Raw genomic sequence first — 18183 nt, 5'->3', positions numbered from 1 at the left:
ACACCAAAATTGAATCTGCTTATTTCAATTTCTGACCTAAAGTGTCTCTTTGCCCATATTACACCAAAGTATATGTCACACTTCAACCGAATGCATTGTAGCACTGCTTGGCTGATAGGTGTCAACAGGATGAAATTCAGTGAAGCCTGAGTTAGGACAAGAATTTTCACTGTCTGCAGCAAGAATTGCAAGTGGGGGTCAGTGTCCACACTGTGGGACACTGCTGGACACAGAACGGTGACAATAGTCACAACAGCTGACACTAGCTGGCAACATAGACTTTAAAGTCTAGGGTGGGGACCCAGTTTGCCCTGAATTTAGAGGTGAGTTTCAGGTACAGATCTGGACACCTAATTTTAGGTATCTATAAATAGGTTATAACCTGTGTCAGCAAGGTGCCTGAACTCATTGGAGATCTGAGGTCCACCCAGAGAGATCAAGCAGCACTTGAGGTGCTCCCATATCTGCCTGGCACTAGCCTAGAGGGAACATGCACCATTCTGAGGAAAATACCAGTAAGAGATAGCTTACACCAGCACAGGAGACTGGGAAAGGTGTTACACAACCACCTTGAAGAATCATGCCAATTTGGGGCTGGGAATCATACCCCTCATCCTGTCACAGCAGTTACCTTCAAATGCTGGCACTGATCACAGTGGGAACAGTATGGAGCACTGAAATCTCAGGGATTTTCAAGGCTCATTAACCCTGTGCTGCACTTCCATGCTCCAAGGGATCAGGTAACTCCTGTGCTTGGAGGGCAGCAGGATTTATGTCAGTTTGTCCTTCATATGCCTGCTGACAGCTGAATGTGTTTCACTGTTAGCTCCAGCTCTTTCAAAACAAACTATTTGAACCAAAAGATCTTACCACAGGATCCTGCAGCCTGTTGTGGGTTTTAAGCACAACTTCTTATCTGTTCTTGATTATACCAGAGGAGGGTTATGAATATTTATGATTAGAATTTATAATTTAATGCTTTGCCTTTTCTACTGATTAATTCAAGGACACTCCATTTCTTAGGATGCTTGGTTTCCAAAGAAAACACTTTCTGCTGGACACCCAATCTGAATCCTGAATATCGATCCACTATAAAAAGTCAAAGGCAGATTCCTGTCTTCACAGGCAGCTTCACCCAGTGCACTTCAACATTTGTAGGTTTGCCTGGGTTCCTCAAAAAATGGATCTCAATTCATGCAACAAGCAGCCAAAGCAGCGTGTGCTTGTCTTCAACAGAAATGCATAATTCAGCAGTCTCACTGCCACAGCTTCAGATGTTGACAAGAAAGATTTTTTTAAAAAAAATTAGTTATCTTTCCCTGTGAGAGCAGAAGCAGTGAAGGGGCAATTATTCACCTACTTCTTCACTCTGGGCTGTGGTGACCTTTCTCCTCTTTCCCTTCACTGCCTTCTCACAATCTGGCTGGCTTGATACAAATAATAACACATGAAAGAGCAGGAGGCTTGGCTTCCTATAGCATCATGTAGCAATCACAACCTAATAAAACTGAGCCAAAAGAGGAAAAACATAGCCATTCTTTCAAAACATACCATATGTCTCTAGCTGAAAAGACCTAGAAAAGAGACCTGAGAATAATCAAATGTATGACGTTACAATGTCAAAGATTAGAGATGTAATCACCTTTCTCCTTGTTGTTACGGAGACCCCTTTCCCACTGTTTGAAAGACACACCACAGAAAAATGCTGACTGCTGTACTTTTTGGTAGGCAACCATTCTTCAGAAAAGATGCAACTGTTATTTTTAAGACAAAAGAATACCTTACTTTAGAAAGCTCTGCCTCAAACTTCTCCGAGAGCGTTGTGGCTATAATTTCCAGTTGCTCAGCCTTCTGCACTGGAAAGGTGGTATCTGGCAGGTACACAGAGCACTGGCAAGTTCCCTCATCATTCACAGAGCCGGACACATTGGCAAAGAGCTGCAGAAACAAATTGGTAAGAAAAAAAAGTGTTAACATTCTTCTCTAGAATCAGTACCTAGTAAAGTCTGGCAATAATTAGTTGTGCCAATCATGAGATCAACAATTTCTTTACTAGCAATCTTTCACTTTTTCTTCCAAGGAGCTCAAAATATCTAGCAATTTTTGTCACTCATCCTTACAAATCTCTCTAAAAATAGTTAAATATTGTTTTAAAGATTTTACCATTGGAAAAATGCAGACATATAATAGTCCTTACTTTCCCAATCTTGTGGACAATGTTCCTAAGATAATGAAATAACTTTTCCAGCAGATAGAAAAGCAGGCAAAGGCAGGAAAATAATAATGTAGTAAGTTAGGTCTTACAGCGACCATTTGTTCATCTAAATTGGACAAATCATTTCATCATTTACATCCACAGAGAAGAAAGCACTGAAATAGAACTAGTAACAGGGAATGTTTTGAAAAGAAAAATCTTTCATTTGAAGATTTGCAGCCAGCCACAGCAAACAGATGTGCATTTAATTATACACCACTGAAAGGTGATGAATTAAATATGCAGGTTTGGCCTAGGGTAGAGATTCTTATTTTCCTACAAAATATTGCTCATAACACCCACACATCACAGCCTGCCCATCCATCCTTGTGGATCGTTGGCAAAGCTCTTGCCCATGAATTGCCTTGTCCCAGTTGTCTGCATGCTCACAGCATCATCACCAAGCAACGTGCATGAGGGACAGAAAGGTCAGGGCTGGCACCTCCTGATCTTGCCATAATTTACAGCCAAGACTCCCTGTAGTGTATAAACACTGGGCTGAATACTGAGTGTGTTTGGAACAGGTCTTTTTTGTTTGTACACAAAATTCTTCCAATTCATAAACCTATCACAAATTTATTAATAAAGATATTTGATGTTACTTTAAAATATTCTGGCACACACTTCAATGCAGCTGCATATTTTAAAGCTACAGACTTGCTCTTTAAAAACGCTTCTTTCTATAATCTCCTGCCTTGCAGAAATTGCAGTGTTATTCCTGTGTTTTCTTTTTCTTTCCCTCTTAAAAATAAAAGAGCAAACAACAAAACTATGTCCTGAGAGCTGCCATTTCAGCAGTTCTTCCCTTGCTTTTTCACAGTGGTTTCAATTAATGTCCTCACTGAAAAACCAGCCCAGAACACACAGTGATGACTAGCAGCAAAATTGTCTTGATCTGTGAGCCCAAAATGAGAAGAGCAACAAGCAGGAATGATCCCAGTTCACACTTCTGGCAACCTCTCCACTGCAGCCACAACAAACAGCATGCATCTCACTTTGAAAGAAAGCGTGGAAATTTGTTTTATCTGTGTTATTCAAGCACCATGGGCCTTAAAATTTCTCCCAGACTGCTGAAGACATTTAACATGAAAGGAAGCAGAGAAGTATCTCATGGCATTCCAGAGTGTCCCAGCACAAAACTTCCACTGATTTCTCTGCTAGGCAGGTTACCAAAGCACTTCTGAAAATCCCACTGAGAACATATTATGTCTAAGTTTCCAAGTATTTTTGAAAATAGGGCTATCAGTATGTAAATTATTATGAAAAATTAGTTTCTAAGTCACTTAGGTATTTCTACACCTCCAAGTCCTCAGTGCATTGGCATGGTTGGGATGGCAGGCAAGTTGCTCAACAATAAAAAAAGGAACAGATGGGAGAGACCTAAAGAAGAAATAAATGTGACTTAGTGAGTACATGGGAGCTTCTTTGAGACTGTTGCACATTAGCATGCTAATTTTTATGTGGAAGGTATTGGGTTCTGTTCCTTCTGTGTGTAACACAAATATGAGTACATGTATACAAGAGAAAGTTATATGCTATACAATGTACAGCAACAGTGTGTGCTATACCTCTGTATACATTATACACGCTGCTGTAAACTACAGCCTCAACTGTGTAATACCAATCAGTTTTCTGGACTTACCCTGCCCATTTCATGTGCTTAAAAAAACATTCATAACTATATTCAGATATCTCCCCAAAAAAACTCGAACTCGTGCTTTTAATCTCCCTGTGAAAAAACAACCATTATGTTTTAACATTTGAGTTAGGAGGGAGCTTTGAGTAGAAGGTAGAGCTTCACTGCAAGAAGTGCAGTTTATATTGAAGTCAACAGCTTTCCCAAAAGAGTGGAAACAGCCTGGGCAGACAGAACTGTTTCCATCCTCCCATTGGCATTACAAACATTGGGATCAGGATGTTGACAAGACCAAGAAGCATTGTTTAGTTAAAAGCCCCGTGGGTCAATAAGTCCTTCAATCAAAATATAATACCAGGCAAATGACAACCATGTAACAAAAATGTCTTCCATCATCGTGTAGAAAAATACATGAGATAGACTGCTACTTTTGATGGAGTTGTATGGGTTTTAAAGTTTAATAATTTATACAGAATGCTTAAAAGAGAGCAAACTGTCCTAGCCTACAGCAAGGACTTGACAGCAACATTTCACTCTGCAAAATTAAGCTGTTACATATACATATTTGAAGCTATGAGAAATGTTCCTTTTCCACATCCCTTCAAATTAACAAAGGGAGTAGGAGCAAGCAGTTACTCAGTTTTCTGAAAATCAGGAAATTTGTCACTGTAACCTAGTGACATTCGCAGCTCTAAATCAGATATTTGCTCATCCTAAGACAAAGAATGGGATCCACAGAAAGCACATAGCAGAGCCACAGCAGGGATAGAAGCCACCTCAGCTGGGCAAGGGAATGGATAAAGTTTGGGTCCTGCTAATCAGACCCTGAAAGAGAACCCTGACTCCATTAACCTTTCTAAATGCTGTACTGGAGCTAGACATCCAACTCTGTCTGAGAAGAGGTCCCTCCACACATCCCATATACCACACTGGGCTTGCCTCGACATACAGAAGATCTGCTGTGAAGCTGAACCTTTTACAACAAAAGGACCATACAGAGCCAGTGTGACCCATTTTTGCAGATCCATACAGAGCAAGTGTGACCCATTGAATCTGCTCCAGTGTGAACATGTTGTTAAACAGTCACTGATAGAAAGAGGGAACGAAACCAAACTCTGGACTTCAGCACTGTACCAGAAGGCAGAGAAACAAGATTCAGGTCCCTCTATCATCAAATAGCTGATAATATTTTAACTAGGTAGAACAAGGAGAATCAAGATTTTCTCACTCCTAGCAACCACAAGTGGGCACTCCTCAGGGAGACTGTAATCACCAAACTGTTTGCCACATTGGCATTAAATCCTCAGGACCCCATCTGTTTCATATCTGTGGTCCAGTTCAGTAGCTACAAGGTTAATGCCAAAGTTGTGGATCTGACTGAAGGCATTGAATGACATGGTATCAGTAGTGATGATTTTGGAGATTCGTTCCTTCCTAAAGTGCTGGATACACAACATATAACAACAACACAACATATATGCCTGTTTTTTCCAGGCAGCACAACTGCTGGCTTACCTGTGTCAGAGTTAAATCACTAAGTGACTGTGTAGCATTTAAAGAAAAGGACAAAAAGTTCCTAAATTTGGTCTTTTCTGGACTGTGTTGAAGAATACTAATGGTTATACCTGTGGGGAAGCGTGTGATTTGCCATTCACATTCCTAGGCTGAGTCAGATATGGAAGCATCGTACTGACATGAGCAGTCTGAAAAGCAAAGGAAAGATTTCTTTTTAGTGTGATTTTCTGCATATGACACCATCCCTTCCCCACCAGTTAGCCCCCATCCTTCAGCTCCAAAGCACTTTGATTTTATTGTGGGAGCTATCCTGAGCAACTGTAAAATTTCTCATCTGCTGCTGAGGCAACAGTTTCCCTGGGCACAATGTCACTTCACAGACACCTCTTCTTGAAGAATGGCTCTGTGTGACCAGAGCAGGGCAGGGGACTCTCAGCCTGTCCAGGAGGTGTGAGTTGAGGATATGACAGGCAGCCATGGCAGATTGCATCTGAAAGGAGAGTGCCGTGCCCCTCTGCCTTGAATCCAGAGCATATCGTCTTCCCAGCAGGAACGTCCCCTCCTCACCAGCCAGCTCATGCCCCAACCTTTAAGCAGAGGACTCACTGCCCTTTTCACACCAAGCTGTCAGGCTGTGAGCTGTGATGGCTGGGAAATGTGTCCCACTCTGCTACTAGTACCATGGAGGTGACATCTCGTGGAGAGGGAGCACTGGGAGAAGACACCTCTCTGCTAAGGATACAACCAGATCCACCTTGGGAGCCTTTTATGCAATAAGAACATATACATTCTCTTTCACTTCCCTCTGTGGCTAACTCCTGCCTTCCTGCTGCAGCAAGGATAGCAGCTGTCACCCTGGCACCATCTGAGGGTTATCATGGCCCCACACAGTGTGAAGAACAGGGTGCATTCCCGTGATGCAGCACACTGTCACCCAAAATGGGATCCCACAAAAACCTATGTCAAACTGGGAAGTGGAGCAAGACACCCTCAATGTCAAATGGTGTAACAGATGGATCATCAAATGGGCTTCCCCTACAACAGGACACTCACTGCTGCATCTTTCTGCATTTCCCAAATCCCAGCTGGAACCCTGTTCCTGAGCCAGGGGATGGTGGGGAAATCCAAATGGCCAGCAAAGGGTAGGTCTATTAAGTGGCACAGTGTAAACAAGCTTTGTGGGACAATTTGTCAAATAAACCCTCTTGAACAGGCACTTGTGTGCTCATACAATTACACTGAACATGATGGGCAGCTGGTAGCAATTAACAGTGTTAGGGCAGAGAGCATCACAAATTGTGCAAATTACATAAACTGAGGACTAGCTTGAAGCTAAGCAGACTAAGGAGGACTTTCCCCCCTATTAAGCTTTCTACCCTCAGCTTATCAACATATATTTACACCTCCGTCTTGAATTTTGCAGCTTTTCATTCCTTGAGCAGATAAAAGCACCTTCTCAGGAGGTGCTAACTTCACTGCCTGCATCCACAACACTCCCAAACTTAAAAAAATGTAACTAGGGGCACATAGGAAATTTCTGGTTGGTGAATAAACCAGATAAATTAGAATTATCAGGAGCCAAAATGGTTTTTTTTCTCAAATCTTAACTAATAAATACCAAAAAGGCAGTAATTTTTGGTCAAACAAAACCAAAATGCTTTGCTTCATTTGAAAAAGTTCTTAAGATATTCACAAACTTTTTCTGAAAACTGAAGTCCCATTTTAAATTTGAAAAAAAAAAAAAAAAGGACAGTACAAAATCAAAACTATGTTTCACTGATACAATTTATTGCTTTAAAAAAGTATTTCTCAAAGCTTTCTCCTGCCCCCTAAATTTGGTGTAGCTTTTGGTTGGGGGTTATTGTAGAGTTTTTTCTGATTGATTTGGTCTTCTTTGAATTTCTCTCTTGCCCAACCAGATACAGTTTTTTAGGGAAGAGAGAGAGCACCCAACAATAACTAATCAATATGGTTTTCATGTGCCTGGTCACAGAGTATGACAGCAATCAGGCAACTGGGAAAGCTCCCACCTCCCAACTCCTTCCACATCAAAGATATGGATCTCTTCCTGCTATGAGCCCTTGCTAATTAATTAGAAGCTACACAGAGCATTTAATATCCACTCAGATCCTCACTGGGAGTTGCACTCATCTAACCAAAGGCAGAATTTGACTCTGACTTTAAACCTGTGCCTCAATTTTACATTTTTACCCAGTCCCTATACATTAGTTGGGGAAAGGATGAAGGAATACTTTGAACTTTCTCCATGCAGAGACCTCAACATTTGTCTAATAATTTTCCAGTAACCTTAAAAGAATTTCCAATAATCTAAACTACATGAGAAAACAAGAAGGCAGCAAAGCCGCCCCCCATCTTACCCCTCCGGCTGCTGCTGTTGTCCCAGCCAGAGCACTCACACCCTGCATGAGGAAAAGCACAGCTAACAGTGTGTGCTTCATCTTCTCAGCCTGCAGATGTGACAGCAAAGGGAGAAAGGATGCCTTTTATAGTACAGTCTGGGGATTTCCCCGACCAAACATTAAGGAACTTGCATGATATTTTTACTGGTTTTGGTGATGTCATAAACTCATATAATAACCAAATTACTAATGTACAAAGAACACATGAGTTACCATCATAAATTAACTATTGTACAGTTTTCTAACAGGAAACCCTTTCCATGGGGTACAGTATCTGATCTTCATCTTGGTTCTATAGAACTTCAGGTGCTTATTTGCTATGAGGTAAACAGACATTCCCCTTACAGTCACTCAACCATAAAAATTCTTGTAGATTCTTTGAAGATTCCTTCAAAGTTGTACAGACAACACAAATCTTTGTGGTAATTATTACCTTTTACATGTACACAGAAGAGCGGGTCAGACTAGACTGCTCACACACCAGAACCCCGTTTCCCTTTTCCCAAAGGGCAACAGACCTTTGCCAATAAGTGAAATACAGAAAGGTCTCTACAGCTTTTCAGTTCCCTTGATTCTTACATAGCACAGGTGGGACACAGACTACCTCCCATTCCATTCCCAGCAGGTTTGTGTGTCATATATTAACACTACGTGCCCATTAATGCTTAATCGTGCATTAACGCTGTGTACCCATCTATGCTTGCTCACCTGCTCTCTTTTCATGGAGCTGCATTCCTCCCAACCACAATGATTCACTGTCCTGTCTCTAGAGCACTGATCCAGAGAGATGAAAAAAGGTCACACGCAATTAGTGTGGCCCCCACACTGCCCAGCTGAGCCTCACCACCCTATGAGAGGCAGTGAGCTGCCTGTGGTTCCCACAGCACCCAACCCACCATGGGAATTCTCCACTTCCAACAAGCTACTACCTTGATAGAGTCAGCTGCAAGCCTCCTGTGCAGAAGACATTAAAACTTCTCTCCTAACTTCTTTGGATCCCTGGGAAAATGAGCAAGGTGTTTGTAAGGAAGGCTCTAGTCAGGACTAAGGGAATGGCTATATCTATGCACTTTTAAAAGTCAAGAAGTCTCTAGACCAAAACATGATCATGACCAAAGCATAATTTTCCGTTTCCTTCTTCATTCTGTCGGGTTTAGTTTCTCTACTGAGTCAGCAACAAAAGGCTGTAGCTGTGCCTATGTGAAGAAAGGGGTTAGGAGATCCCTATTCCTTTCCAAAGTTGGTTGGAAGAGGTCGGGGCAGGAGCAGCTGTACTTCTGAGCAGCCGTGCTGCCTCATATGAAAGTCATCTCCCTGGTGAGGAGTTCTTAAGGCTTCCTCGTATTACCACAGCACTCTCAGCTCCAGGTGGCAATGGGAAAGCTGTGGCTTAGGGCAAATCCATACTAGAAAACTCTTGAGAGAAGCCATGTCCATTGGAGTAACATGTTTTTTAACCACAGCTTTGCATAAGCATAAGCTTCCTGACATATTCACAAGGCTGGCAGCAGCATCTTGCAGGGTAAGGATATAATAACTTCTTGCAAAGACATTTTTTCACAGCAGAAGCTGCATCTCTACTGGAGGATTTCATGGATAATAATTCAATGTAAGATAGACAAGACCTGGAAGGCATGTGATAATGTGTAAGCAAAAAGAACCAGAGCCATGCTGGTAGAGCAAGAAAATGAATCCAGGCTTCTTCCTCTCAGGTTACAGTTGTGTGCTTTCCTGGGTAAATCACAGTGCTGCCAAGAGAACAGAGACATTGATGCTATAAGTACAGTCAGGACTAAAGCCCCGAGCTCCGAGAGAAGCAGATTGGCCCCTTTCAGTGCAGCTGAAGTCAGTGAAATATCCTTTGCACTATAAGAAAAACTCTTTTTCTGCACCAGAGTGGAGTTCAGGTGCAAACCTGCACATACATGTTGCAGACAACTGATAAGCCTACACTGCCCACCAGGGTAGCTCTTCTCGCAGGTTGTGATATCACTATATTGCAGAATTGCCACTTCCTTCCCAGAGCTTTTTTGGTTTGGGGTTTTTTTTGTTTTGGTTTGGTTTTGGTTTTTTTGTTGTTGTTTTTTTTTTTTTTTGAGGGAAGCAACTGATCTCCATACAAAACTGAGGGAAACTCTAGAAATAGATCACTTCCTAAAGGTGTCATGGATGAGGATTTGTTCCTTATTGGCTCTGGCTGGTCCTAACCAGCCCTCCAACTCCTGACATAAGTCCCTCTATCACATCACTTGTTATGAAAATGCCACGCTGGTAGGCTTCAATCCATGCCTCAGGTTCTTTCTGGTGCTCCAAACAAAAAGAAAGACCCACATCAAAAAGACCTACACAAACCCACACAGAAAAGTAATGATCACATCTTAGCACCAAAGGGCCCAGAAAAGATCTACGAGGACAAATGTTTCATCTTGTGGATACCAGTGGGAAACCACTGGGCTGTTTTAAGGAAACAAGCTCTGAGCAGTACACAGAGATCACTTTTCCTGAGGCCCAGGCATTATTCAGAGGGTTGAATACATTTAGGACAATAGATGAAGCAGCAAGGGAAAGCACAATACAGACACAGGTAAATCGAGTACATATGCATCTGTATACATGAAGACTCCAGATTAGTAGCATGCTCCATGCCCCATGCATGCAACAACTCCTTATCAGCGTGCAATCTGCCCAAAGGCAGCTGCCCATGGCACCTACAACCCCACTGCCTTGCTAAGGCACCACGAGTCCTGCTGGCTACAGAGAGGGCAGCTTTGCAGCACACAGGACCACACTCACACCTTCAGCTATGTAGCAAGCAAGTGAAATTTTGTAGGCAGCTTTGTGCTGTTGGCATAGACACAGCATAGAGTGTGGAGCCTGATATCTAATCAGGAGGGAAAAAAACACAACAAAACCTGTTTTCTGAGTATAACAGTGAGTCTCTGTTCCTTCCAGAGGCTGGGACTGCAAATCACCCACGAAGCATAAAAGTTTCTCAACGGTTTTTCTTTTATGTTTAAAAGGTATTTCCAAGATAGGAAGCAAATATTAGCTAAGTAATGATAGTTAATCAGTTGCTTTGGCACTTTCCACGGTATCTGTGTTTGCACATGACCTCACAGGACAATGAGGATATACATTTTTATTCCTAATCAAAGCTTAATTAATGCTAAATAAAAATACTTTCTCTGGATCCATGTAGAACTCTTAATCTGAAAGAATAACTTAGACCCATTTTCTGCATTTTAGAGGACAGAAACTTTATTTATATATCATACAGAAAAGTTGCACTTAGGAATTTCCACTTGAGAAAACAGGGAAATACAAGGATTTTCTCTTGGTAGAGCTGCACCCTCACCAGTACTTCCTTGTTTGCAACAGTCCTAGTGGGCAATTCAGGGTAAAGTCCCTTCTTTTGCAACAGACCTAGTCCTTGATTTCGGTGGGAGCGATACAAAAAATGCCATTTCAAAAAGCCCATTTATGTCTCTCTAACACCTGTTCAGCAGAGCCCTTCTCAAACCAGCCTAACTTATCACTGCTTTTATTGCAGCAGAGATTATCATGATTATTATTAAACAGAGAGATACGTGATTCATATCATCTGCTCTCTAAAGCTCGATCCAAAGTCATGGGAGTCAAATATTACTTGATCATGCTTGGTGGTATGAACATAACATTTTACATCTCAGTTTCCCATCAACATTTGGAAAAGATAGCATTTCCCTGCCTCAGAGCCATGTTTTGCAATTATATGCATTAACAAGACTAGGAGGCGTTAGACTATTAGAGAACAGGGACCACATTAAACATGCAAAAATACAAGCAAAAAAAAAGAGATATAACTTCTCTACTTTATTAGGCCAATAACAGGATGAATTGAATGTAGGTTATGTATCTTGGTGGTTCTATCAAGTAAGCATCCACATATATATTTATCCTAGCTGATGTCACAATTTCAAATTCTCTCTGAATTGTTCGGTACATTCCCAAGACAGGTGTACAACTTGCACTTTCTTAAAACAAGAAAACAAAAATCAGTGGATCCAAACTGGGATAGAGTACCTCACTGTGCTAACTTGCCAGAATGGTTCAGACAGAAAGTACTGCAGTGCACATTACATTTTGCAAGTCTAATGTAAAAGCATTTGTGCTGTTTGCCTGCAGACGCGATAAGACTCCGAGCCTCGTGGAATCAGCATTTCAGTGCATGCCGTCCAGCACCCTCTGTACTGTGGATTTAGCAAAGCTTGCCTAAAGCTTGTTAAATCCCTCCTCCCACCAAACGATGTATTCCTGAAGTAAAGCCAAAAATATGGAGAAAATATTAATTCAAATTCATCCCATGATACAAGAACATAGCAACTAATATTCCTTTTTATTTTCTGAAGGTGTTTCTTTCTGAAAATAATGAGTCTGGTCTTCTTTGATTATAGGATCATCCATTAGTGAAATAAGGAGGTTAGGGGGGGTCAGCTTTCTTCAATGAGGTGTTGTGGAACAATTGTCATCATGAAATCCATCTATTTCATGATACCAATGTTTGACATAGGCCTGTTTCACTCTGCTAATCCCTTTACAAATTGCTTGCACTTTTTCCCTCTTCAAGTGATTCACATTTTTATGCAATATATTTTGGTGTCATCTATCATAAAGCTCATCTATTTGGAAGACATTATGCAAATGCTTTCATTTAATCCCTTTATCAGTAGAATGTCAGGTTAGTGTTTTAAAAAACATCCCTCTGGGCCATGTTCAAAATAAGAAAGTATATGGGAAATAATAACACCTAGCTTAAAAGTTGTGTTAGTAAGGGTGAGCCTCAGTTTTCTGAGACTGTAGGAAAGGGGCATCTTCCTGGAGAAGAACGAGAAACTGAGTAGAATTTGCAGAAAGGGTGAAATTTCCTTTACACCTTTAAAAATGCCATAGACACCAACTGGGCTGATTCATCCATCAAGAAAGAAATAATAAAGAATTGTCCATAATGTCAAAAAAGAAAGACCTTCACTAAGAAAGGCATAAGACCAAGACAACAGCAGCTGAGGTACCATCAGCCAGAATGGGGAGAGTTTTATTATCCACAAATTCTGTGGCTTGGCTAAAGAGCTTGTAACCCTGAAACAAAGCAATCCAGAGACTCTTGGATAAATGAATTGAGTCGAACCATAATCTGCCTGAGTTCAAAGCCAAAAGGTATCAAGAAAGTACAGGCCTGGTCTGGAAGGACAGGAAGACAACAGCCAGAAGGGAGAGTAGATGACAAAATGGTAAGAGCATGCATGAAAACTGGCATATTTTGTTAGAGAACAACAAAATGAATGGAAAGCAAAATCGAGGAGTATAAGGGTGTATATATGAAACACTGACAGCAGTATCAAAATACACTGGGGTGGTGAGTGAGAATTAATTCCCACTCAAGGATGCTTAAGAAGAAATAACTACTTCCTTAAAAGAAATGAGAGCAAATCCAGAGAACAGTGTATATTCACACAGCATGGCAAAGGAAGGCAGAAGAAAACATCCAGGAGAAGGAGCGTTAGAGGACATTTTGGTTACGAAAGAAGTATACTGCTGCCTTGGGATTATGATAGATTTTCATGGACAGCTAGCCACATGTATAAAGGCAGGAGAAACCTGCATGCAAATTTTTTTAAAGAAGAAGGAATAATTGCTTAACAACAACCTGGGGCAATGACAAGGCAGGGGACATGTTATTGCTGACAATAGAAAACTGCTCCCTCAAAAGGCATCTTGGAAACAAACCCAGCATGACATTGAAAGAAGTTATTTACTTTGGTATTGTGTTGTGGATAAATAATTTTCAAAAGTAAAAGTCTACACACAATTAGGAGAGACCTCAAACTAATAATGGTTGTCTTCTCATTTGGGCAGCTATTTGTTTAGCACTTCTATACACTGCAGTTCAAACTCTGAAAGTCTTGCATTTATTTCTGTCCCTTCCCCCTAAAAGTGTATCCAGTGAAAACAATTCTTACTCCCTCAGAAAAACTTGCCGTCCATGTGTATGTCCCTGTCCCAAGGAACACAGGAACATGGCCTGGATGTAACTGGGTTGTTAATATGAACCCAAACACTTACCAGCACCTATATAATGAAGACTTAATACAGAACGGTCCTTGAAACATCTGTTCCACATACCACCAAATCACAAGTCCCAACAAAAATAAGATCTTTATTAAAAAAGCAAAAGCCATTTCTCTAATGCCTGTGGCTGGTGAATGTAAATGCAGCCACTTGGACAGAGGGAAAAGGCTCCCAGATGCTTTTTATGGCTTTGCACTTTGCAGACAAACTGCTGCCTCTGTCAAGCTGCAGAGCAGCACCAGCAGCCCTGGCTGCTCTGTGAACAAGGAATGTGGCTCAAGCCCAGCCTGGAGGCAGCAAATGTTAGCAACCCCTTGATTAACAGTGCACACATCTCGATGTGCAGAGTTAAGGGACAAGAAAAAAAAGAATCCTCTTCCTCACCATAATCCCATGTCTGAAAGCTGTGGTACTTTACAGTTTACTCTTCCTACCCATTTTGAATTTCAGATCAGTGTTGTCTTGACCAGCTTAAAGAGGTAACAAGAGAAATGTGTTTTCATGATAGTTCTGTGAATACTTTCCTTTTCACAGATACACAGAATCTCTTCCCTCTCTATAAGCCAAACAATACAAAGTGTTCAGTCACTCCAAAAACATTAATGAACACTTTCTCTTTGACTGACAAAATCTTCTGGGCTTGACAGGGTTGCAAAAAAAGGTCCTCCTTCAGGTTTTCATCTTCAGCCAGGTATCAAAATGAAGAGGACATGGAAAATATCCGAGCTGGAATAAGAGATGAGAAAACCTATAGACTATCATCTGGATACAGCTGCAGCTTTATTTAGCCTTTAGCATTGTGAATATTTTCACATTAATATTAGATATCCCTAAAGAGGCCTGTAGCATGTATTTCAAAGGCATCATTGATCCCAGGCAAGGAGAATATCCTCATCCCTTTCCTGTGGCACGCACACAGAAGTTAAACTGATCGTACACCTACTCATTCAGCTTCCTTGGAGCATTGCATCATCACGGCATCATTACATCCAGGATCAAGGTGTGACCATTTTATCTTCAAACTGCCCAACACTTTGTGGCACAGGCCTCATCTATTCAAGTCAGACAGGCTGTACAGAGGCTTGGCTGTACAAACAGACCAGACCAGCAGCTAATCTCTTGACTAGTCCCTTGATTTCAGCCACATTCATCACTCAGGGGAAAGAAAGCTCACACCCAAATAACACCTGATGCTGGAAAAGAAAGTCATCATTTGGTTTTATAAGCTATTCAAATGTTCTATTTTGCAGTACCTGTAGACACGGACATGTGTGCTTTGGGCTTTGCAATGGACACAATGATCCATTCTGACCAGATATACAATTTGCATAATGGTAACTGCAAGCAACGCCAAAGCAGCCCTGTTCTCCCAGAAATAAACAGATGGACCACATAAGAATGTCCTTTTTGGGCAGCACAAAGGGGAGTCATGCTCAGAGATATTCTCAGCAGCTGATTGACCTGAACTGTAAATATAGTGGCATGCCAGATTTCTGAAAACCTCAGGATGGGATAGGCACTGTGTCACCTGCAGGTGCTATTATGCAACTCAGACGGCTTCTCAGAACAAATTAACATACCAGCTCTCAACTTTTCAGGCAACTGAAGGAAATAGAGTTGCCCAAGCAGCCCTGGGGACCCTGGAGCAAGGCAAGCTTTCCTCCAATAATGCTCACACTATAACACACACCCTGATTGCTTTCTCTGCTGTTGACTACAGCAGGCTTTCTCTGGGCTCCAGGGTTTATTAATCCAATCCATCCTCAGATGCAGTGGGCTTAATCCAGTCACAGAGAGAGCACAGGTAATGACCCCTCTATTAAGACATTTACTAGGGTAAATGTCTCATTTTCAGTCCTTTGTAATACAGCCTAATTTCAAGTGTCTGAGCTCAGTGCCTGCCTTGATGATTTTTTAAGACTCCAGGGGACTAGAACAATTTTTTGTTGCTGTTGCTTTGAGAACGAGGTTAAAGGAGAATAGGCAGTTCTTCTGAATGCTATTTTTTGGCAGAATTCTGAACAGCCTCGATGGTATCCAGAGGAATCTGATATTCAAATGAACCTAGAGCAGGGGCTGAAAAACCTTGCTTGTTGACCCCAAGAAAAACCTGTTTTCTTTATAGAAAAATATAGAAAAAGATACCATGAAAGATCACTTCTACAAGGAAGGGAGAAAGAATATGAGTCTATAATGCCCAGACCCCAGGTGAGGTACTGAGTCACACCACCTCTCAGGCATCTTGACAAAGTGCTGTACCTTGTTAATCTCACTCCAGCTGTGCTTATGTCACATCCATTTGCTGCCCTGCAACAGCTTAGCAACCCCAAAACAGAGTCAAAACACCAGAACTGCATCCTCAATGACATTCCAGTTCATAGTCCAGTGTAACTCAGGAGTGAATCCAGATTTGTGCTAAATCAGTACACTTCTACTGGAGCTTGAATGAGCTGGTGATCCAGTCTGCTATCTGCCACCCTGGCAGGAACTTCCGACAGACCGACTGTGACAAATAGCAGAGAAGGTGGGGAAGTGATGACATCTTGAATCGCTATAGGTTGGATTGCACATGAACGTGAGTTGGAGTATTCACAAGAGCTTGCAAATGTAATTCAAAACACATGGTATGCTCTCCCAGCCTTGTTTACAGCACAAAATGTGTTTAAACTGAGATAGTGACAGCTTTAAAGAAAAATAAGTTTTTCCTCAATTTTTGGATAAGCTCTCTTATTTCAAAATAGGCTTAGTCTGAAATAGTTTAAATCCATGCTGACTGCAGTTAAGCTAACTCAAAAAGAAGACAATCAGTGGAATTAGTGCATCTGCCAAGAGAATGCATTGCTAATTGGTTCTTATATAGACAAATCTGAAGAAATTTCTCAAAACACATATCAAAAACAGGTAAGAGTTTAGCACCAAATGAAATTATGGCCAAAAGAAAATAGAAGTAGAGAAAAAATCCAGCTTGTTAAAATAAAATAAAATAAAATAAAATAAAATAAAATAAAATAAAATAAAATAAAATAAAATAAAATAAAATAAAATAAAATAAAATAAAATAAAATGCAATTATAATGTTCAGTTATTTAGCCATTAATTTCTGGAAATGCACTTTTTCACATATCTTTTTGAATAGTCAAGAACAAATCTGCAAAAAAAATTGCTGGGATTTTTTTTCCACAGATCTGGCCTCTAGAACCTGTTTTTTCTTTATACTCTGGATTTCAGCTTCTCCCTGAAGGTAAATGAGTGTCATGCTATAAACTTGACAAGGACCCATCTGCATGTCTATGCATTAAAAACTCAGTCCTCTTCCCATAAGACTCTCAATGGCTGTTATAGCAGTACAGCAACTAATTTCCAATAGCCTATGGAAGTTTGCCATGGGGTTTGAAATTTCTTGCCAAGCTGGTTTCTGCCAGTTTGTGACAGTATTTATGCAGCTTTATCATTATGATCTCACCAGGAGTGTGAAGCAATAGTAAAATGCATTTACACAGAAACAGACTTTCCTTGTTTCCTCAAAATACACAACACTATATCAGAATAGTTCAATTTGTCCCCAAGAAAATTATTAAATCCTCCATCATGAATGATTCTGTGCATTCCTTTGTAATAATCATAAATTATTCCTCTATATTTTTCATTAGGTGTTTTTAAAGAACAGCATTAGCATCTTAGTCAACTAGGATCTCAATTCTGATCTCTTCAGTTGTTTAATTAAAAAGTAGATCTTTACCCTTCTTATATATTAAGTTATAGACTCAAAATGAAAGTAGAAAGCCTGCCCCTCCTTTAAAATGCAATTAAAATTTCTCAATGCATTAGTTTTCATTTTAATTGAAGTGACATTGCTCCCTGGGTTGCTTAAAAACAGGAGTGAAACATCCATGCATCTTCTTACACCACTTGTTCCATTTTTGCCCATCTGGACTCTGTTCTCATTATAAGAGGCAGGTCAAGACAGCTTCCTCAGTGCAAGTCTGAGGAGAAACAAAAAGAAACTCTGCCATCTTTACACACCAAGACAACCTGAAATCTCTGAGTGGCCAGTTATGGCCACTCTTGGCATGACACTTCTACAGGTTTCTGCCTCCAACTGTCCCCTGCACCACTGTGTTGGCAGTACCAAAATGGCAACACAGCGGAAAATGTGATACTCTCCAAGCCTTCTCTACTCATACCTCAGCTTAAATGGCTGGAGGAGGCAAAGTCTGCATGCAGGATGTGCTACCCTTTTCTTGCTGCCTCTT

At 40.9% G+C, this 18183-nt stretch overlaps 1 protein-coding gene across 3 annotated transcripts in view; it reads right to left on the bottom strand.

Annotated features, from left to right (window-relative positions):
• The window catches only part of OLFM4 (olfactomedin 4), a 38650-nt gene that overhangs the window by 15294 nt on the left and 5173 nt on the right, over positions 1-18183 (bottom strand). Inside the window, exons 1-4 of one of the 3 annotated variants that reach the window (XM_063393534.1) lie at positions 8534-8563; positions 7784-7873; positions 5516-5593; positions 1786-1938 (exon numbers count right to left, since the gene is read on the bottom strand). In XM_063393534.1, coding sequence (XP_063249604.1) covers positions 1786-1938; positions 5516-5593; positions 7784-7873; positions 8534-8548 — 336 coding nt within the window. In that variant the 5' untranslated portion in view covers positions 8549-8563. Of the gene's footprint in view, positions 1-1785; positions 1939-5515; positions 5594-7783; positions 7874-8258; positions 8278-8533; positions 8564-18183 lie in introns of those variants that run through there. The other 2 variants (XM_063393536.1, XM_063393535.1) reach the window with 2 other exon arrangements.

Source organism: Prinia subflava, chromosome 3, assembly GCF_021018805.1.
Source record: "Prinia subflava isolate CZ2003 ecotype Zambia chromosome 3, Cam_Psub_1.2, whole genome shotgun sequence".
Classification (NCBI taxonomy): Eukaryota; Metazoa; Chordata; class Aves; order Passeriformes; family Cisticolidae; genus Prinia; species Prinia subflava.
The sequence above is the reverse complement of the archived record's forward strand: the minus strand, read 5'-3'. Positions and strand labels throughout refer to the sequence as shown.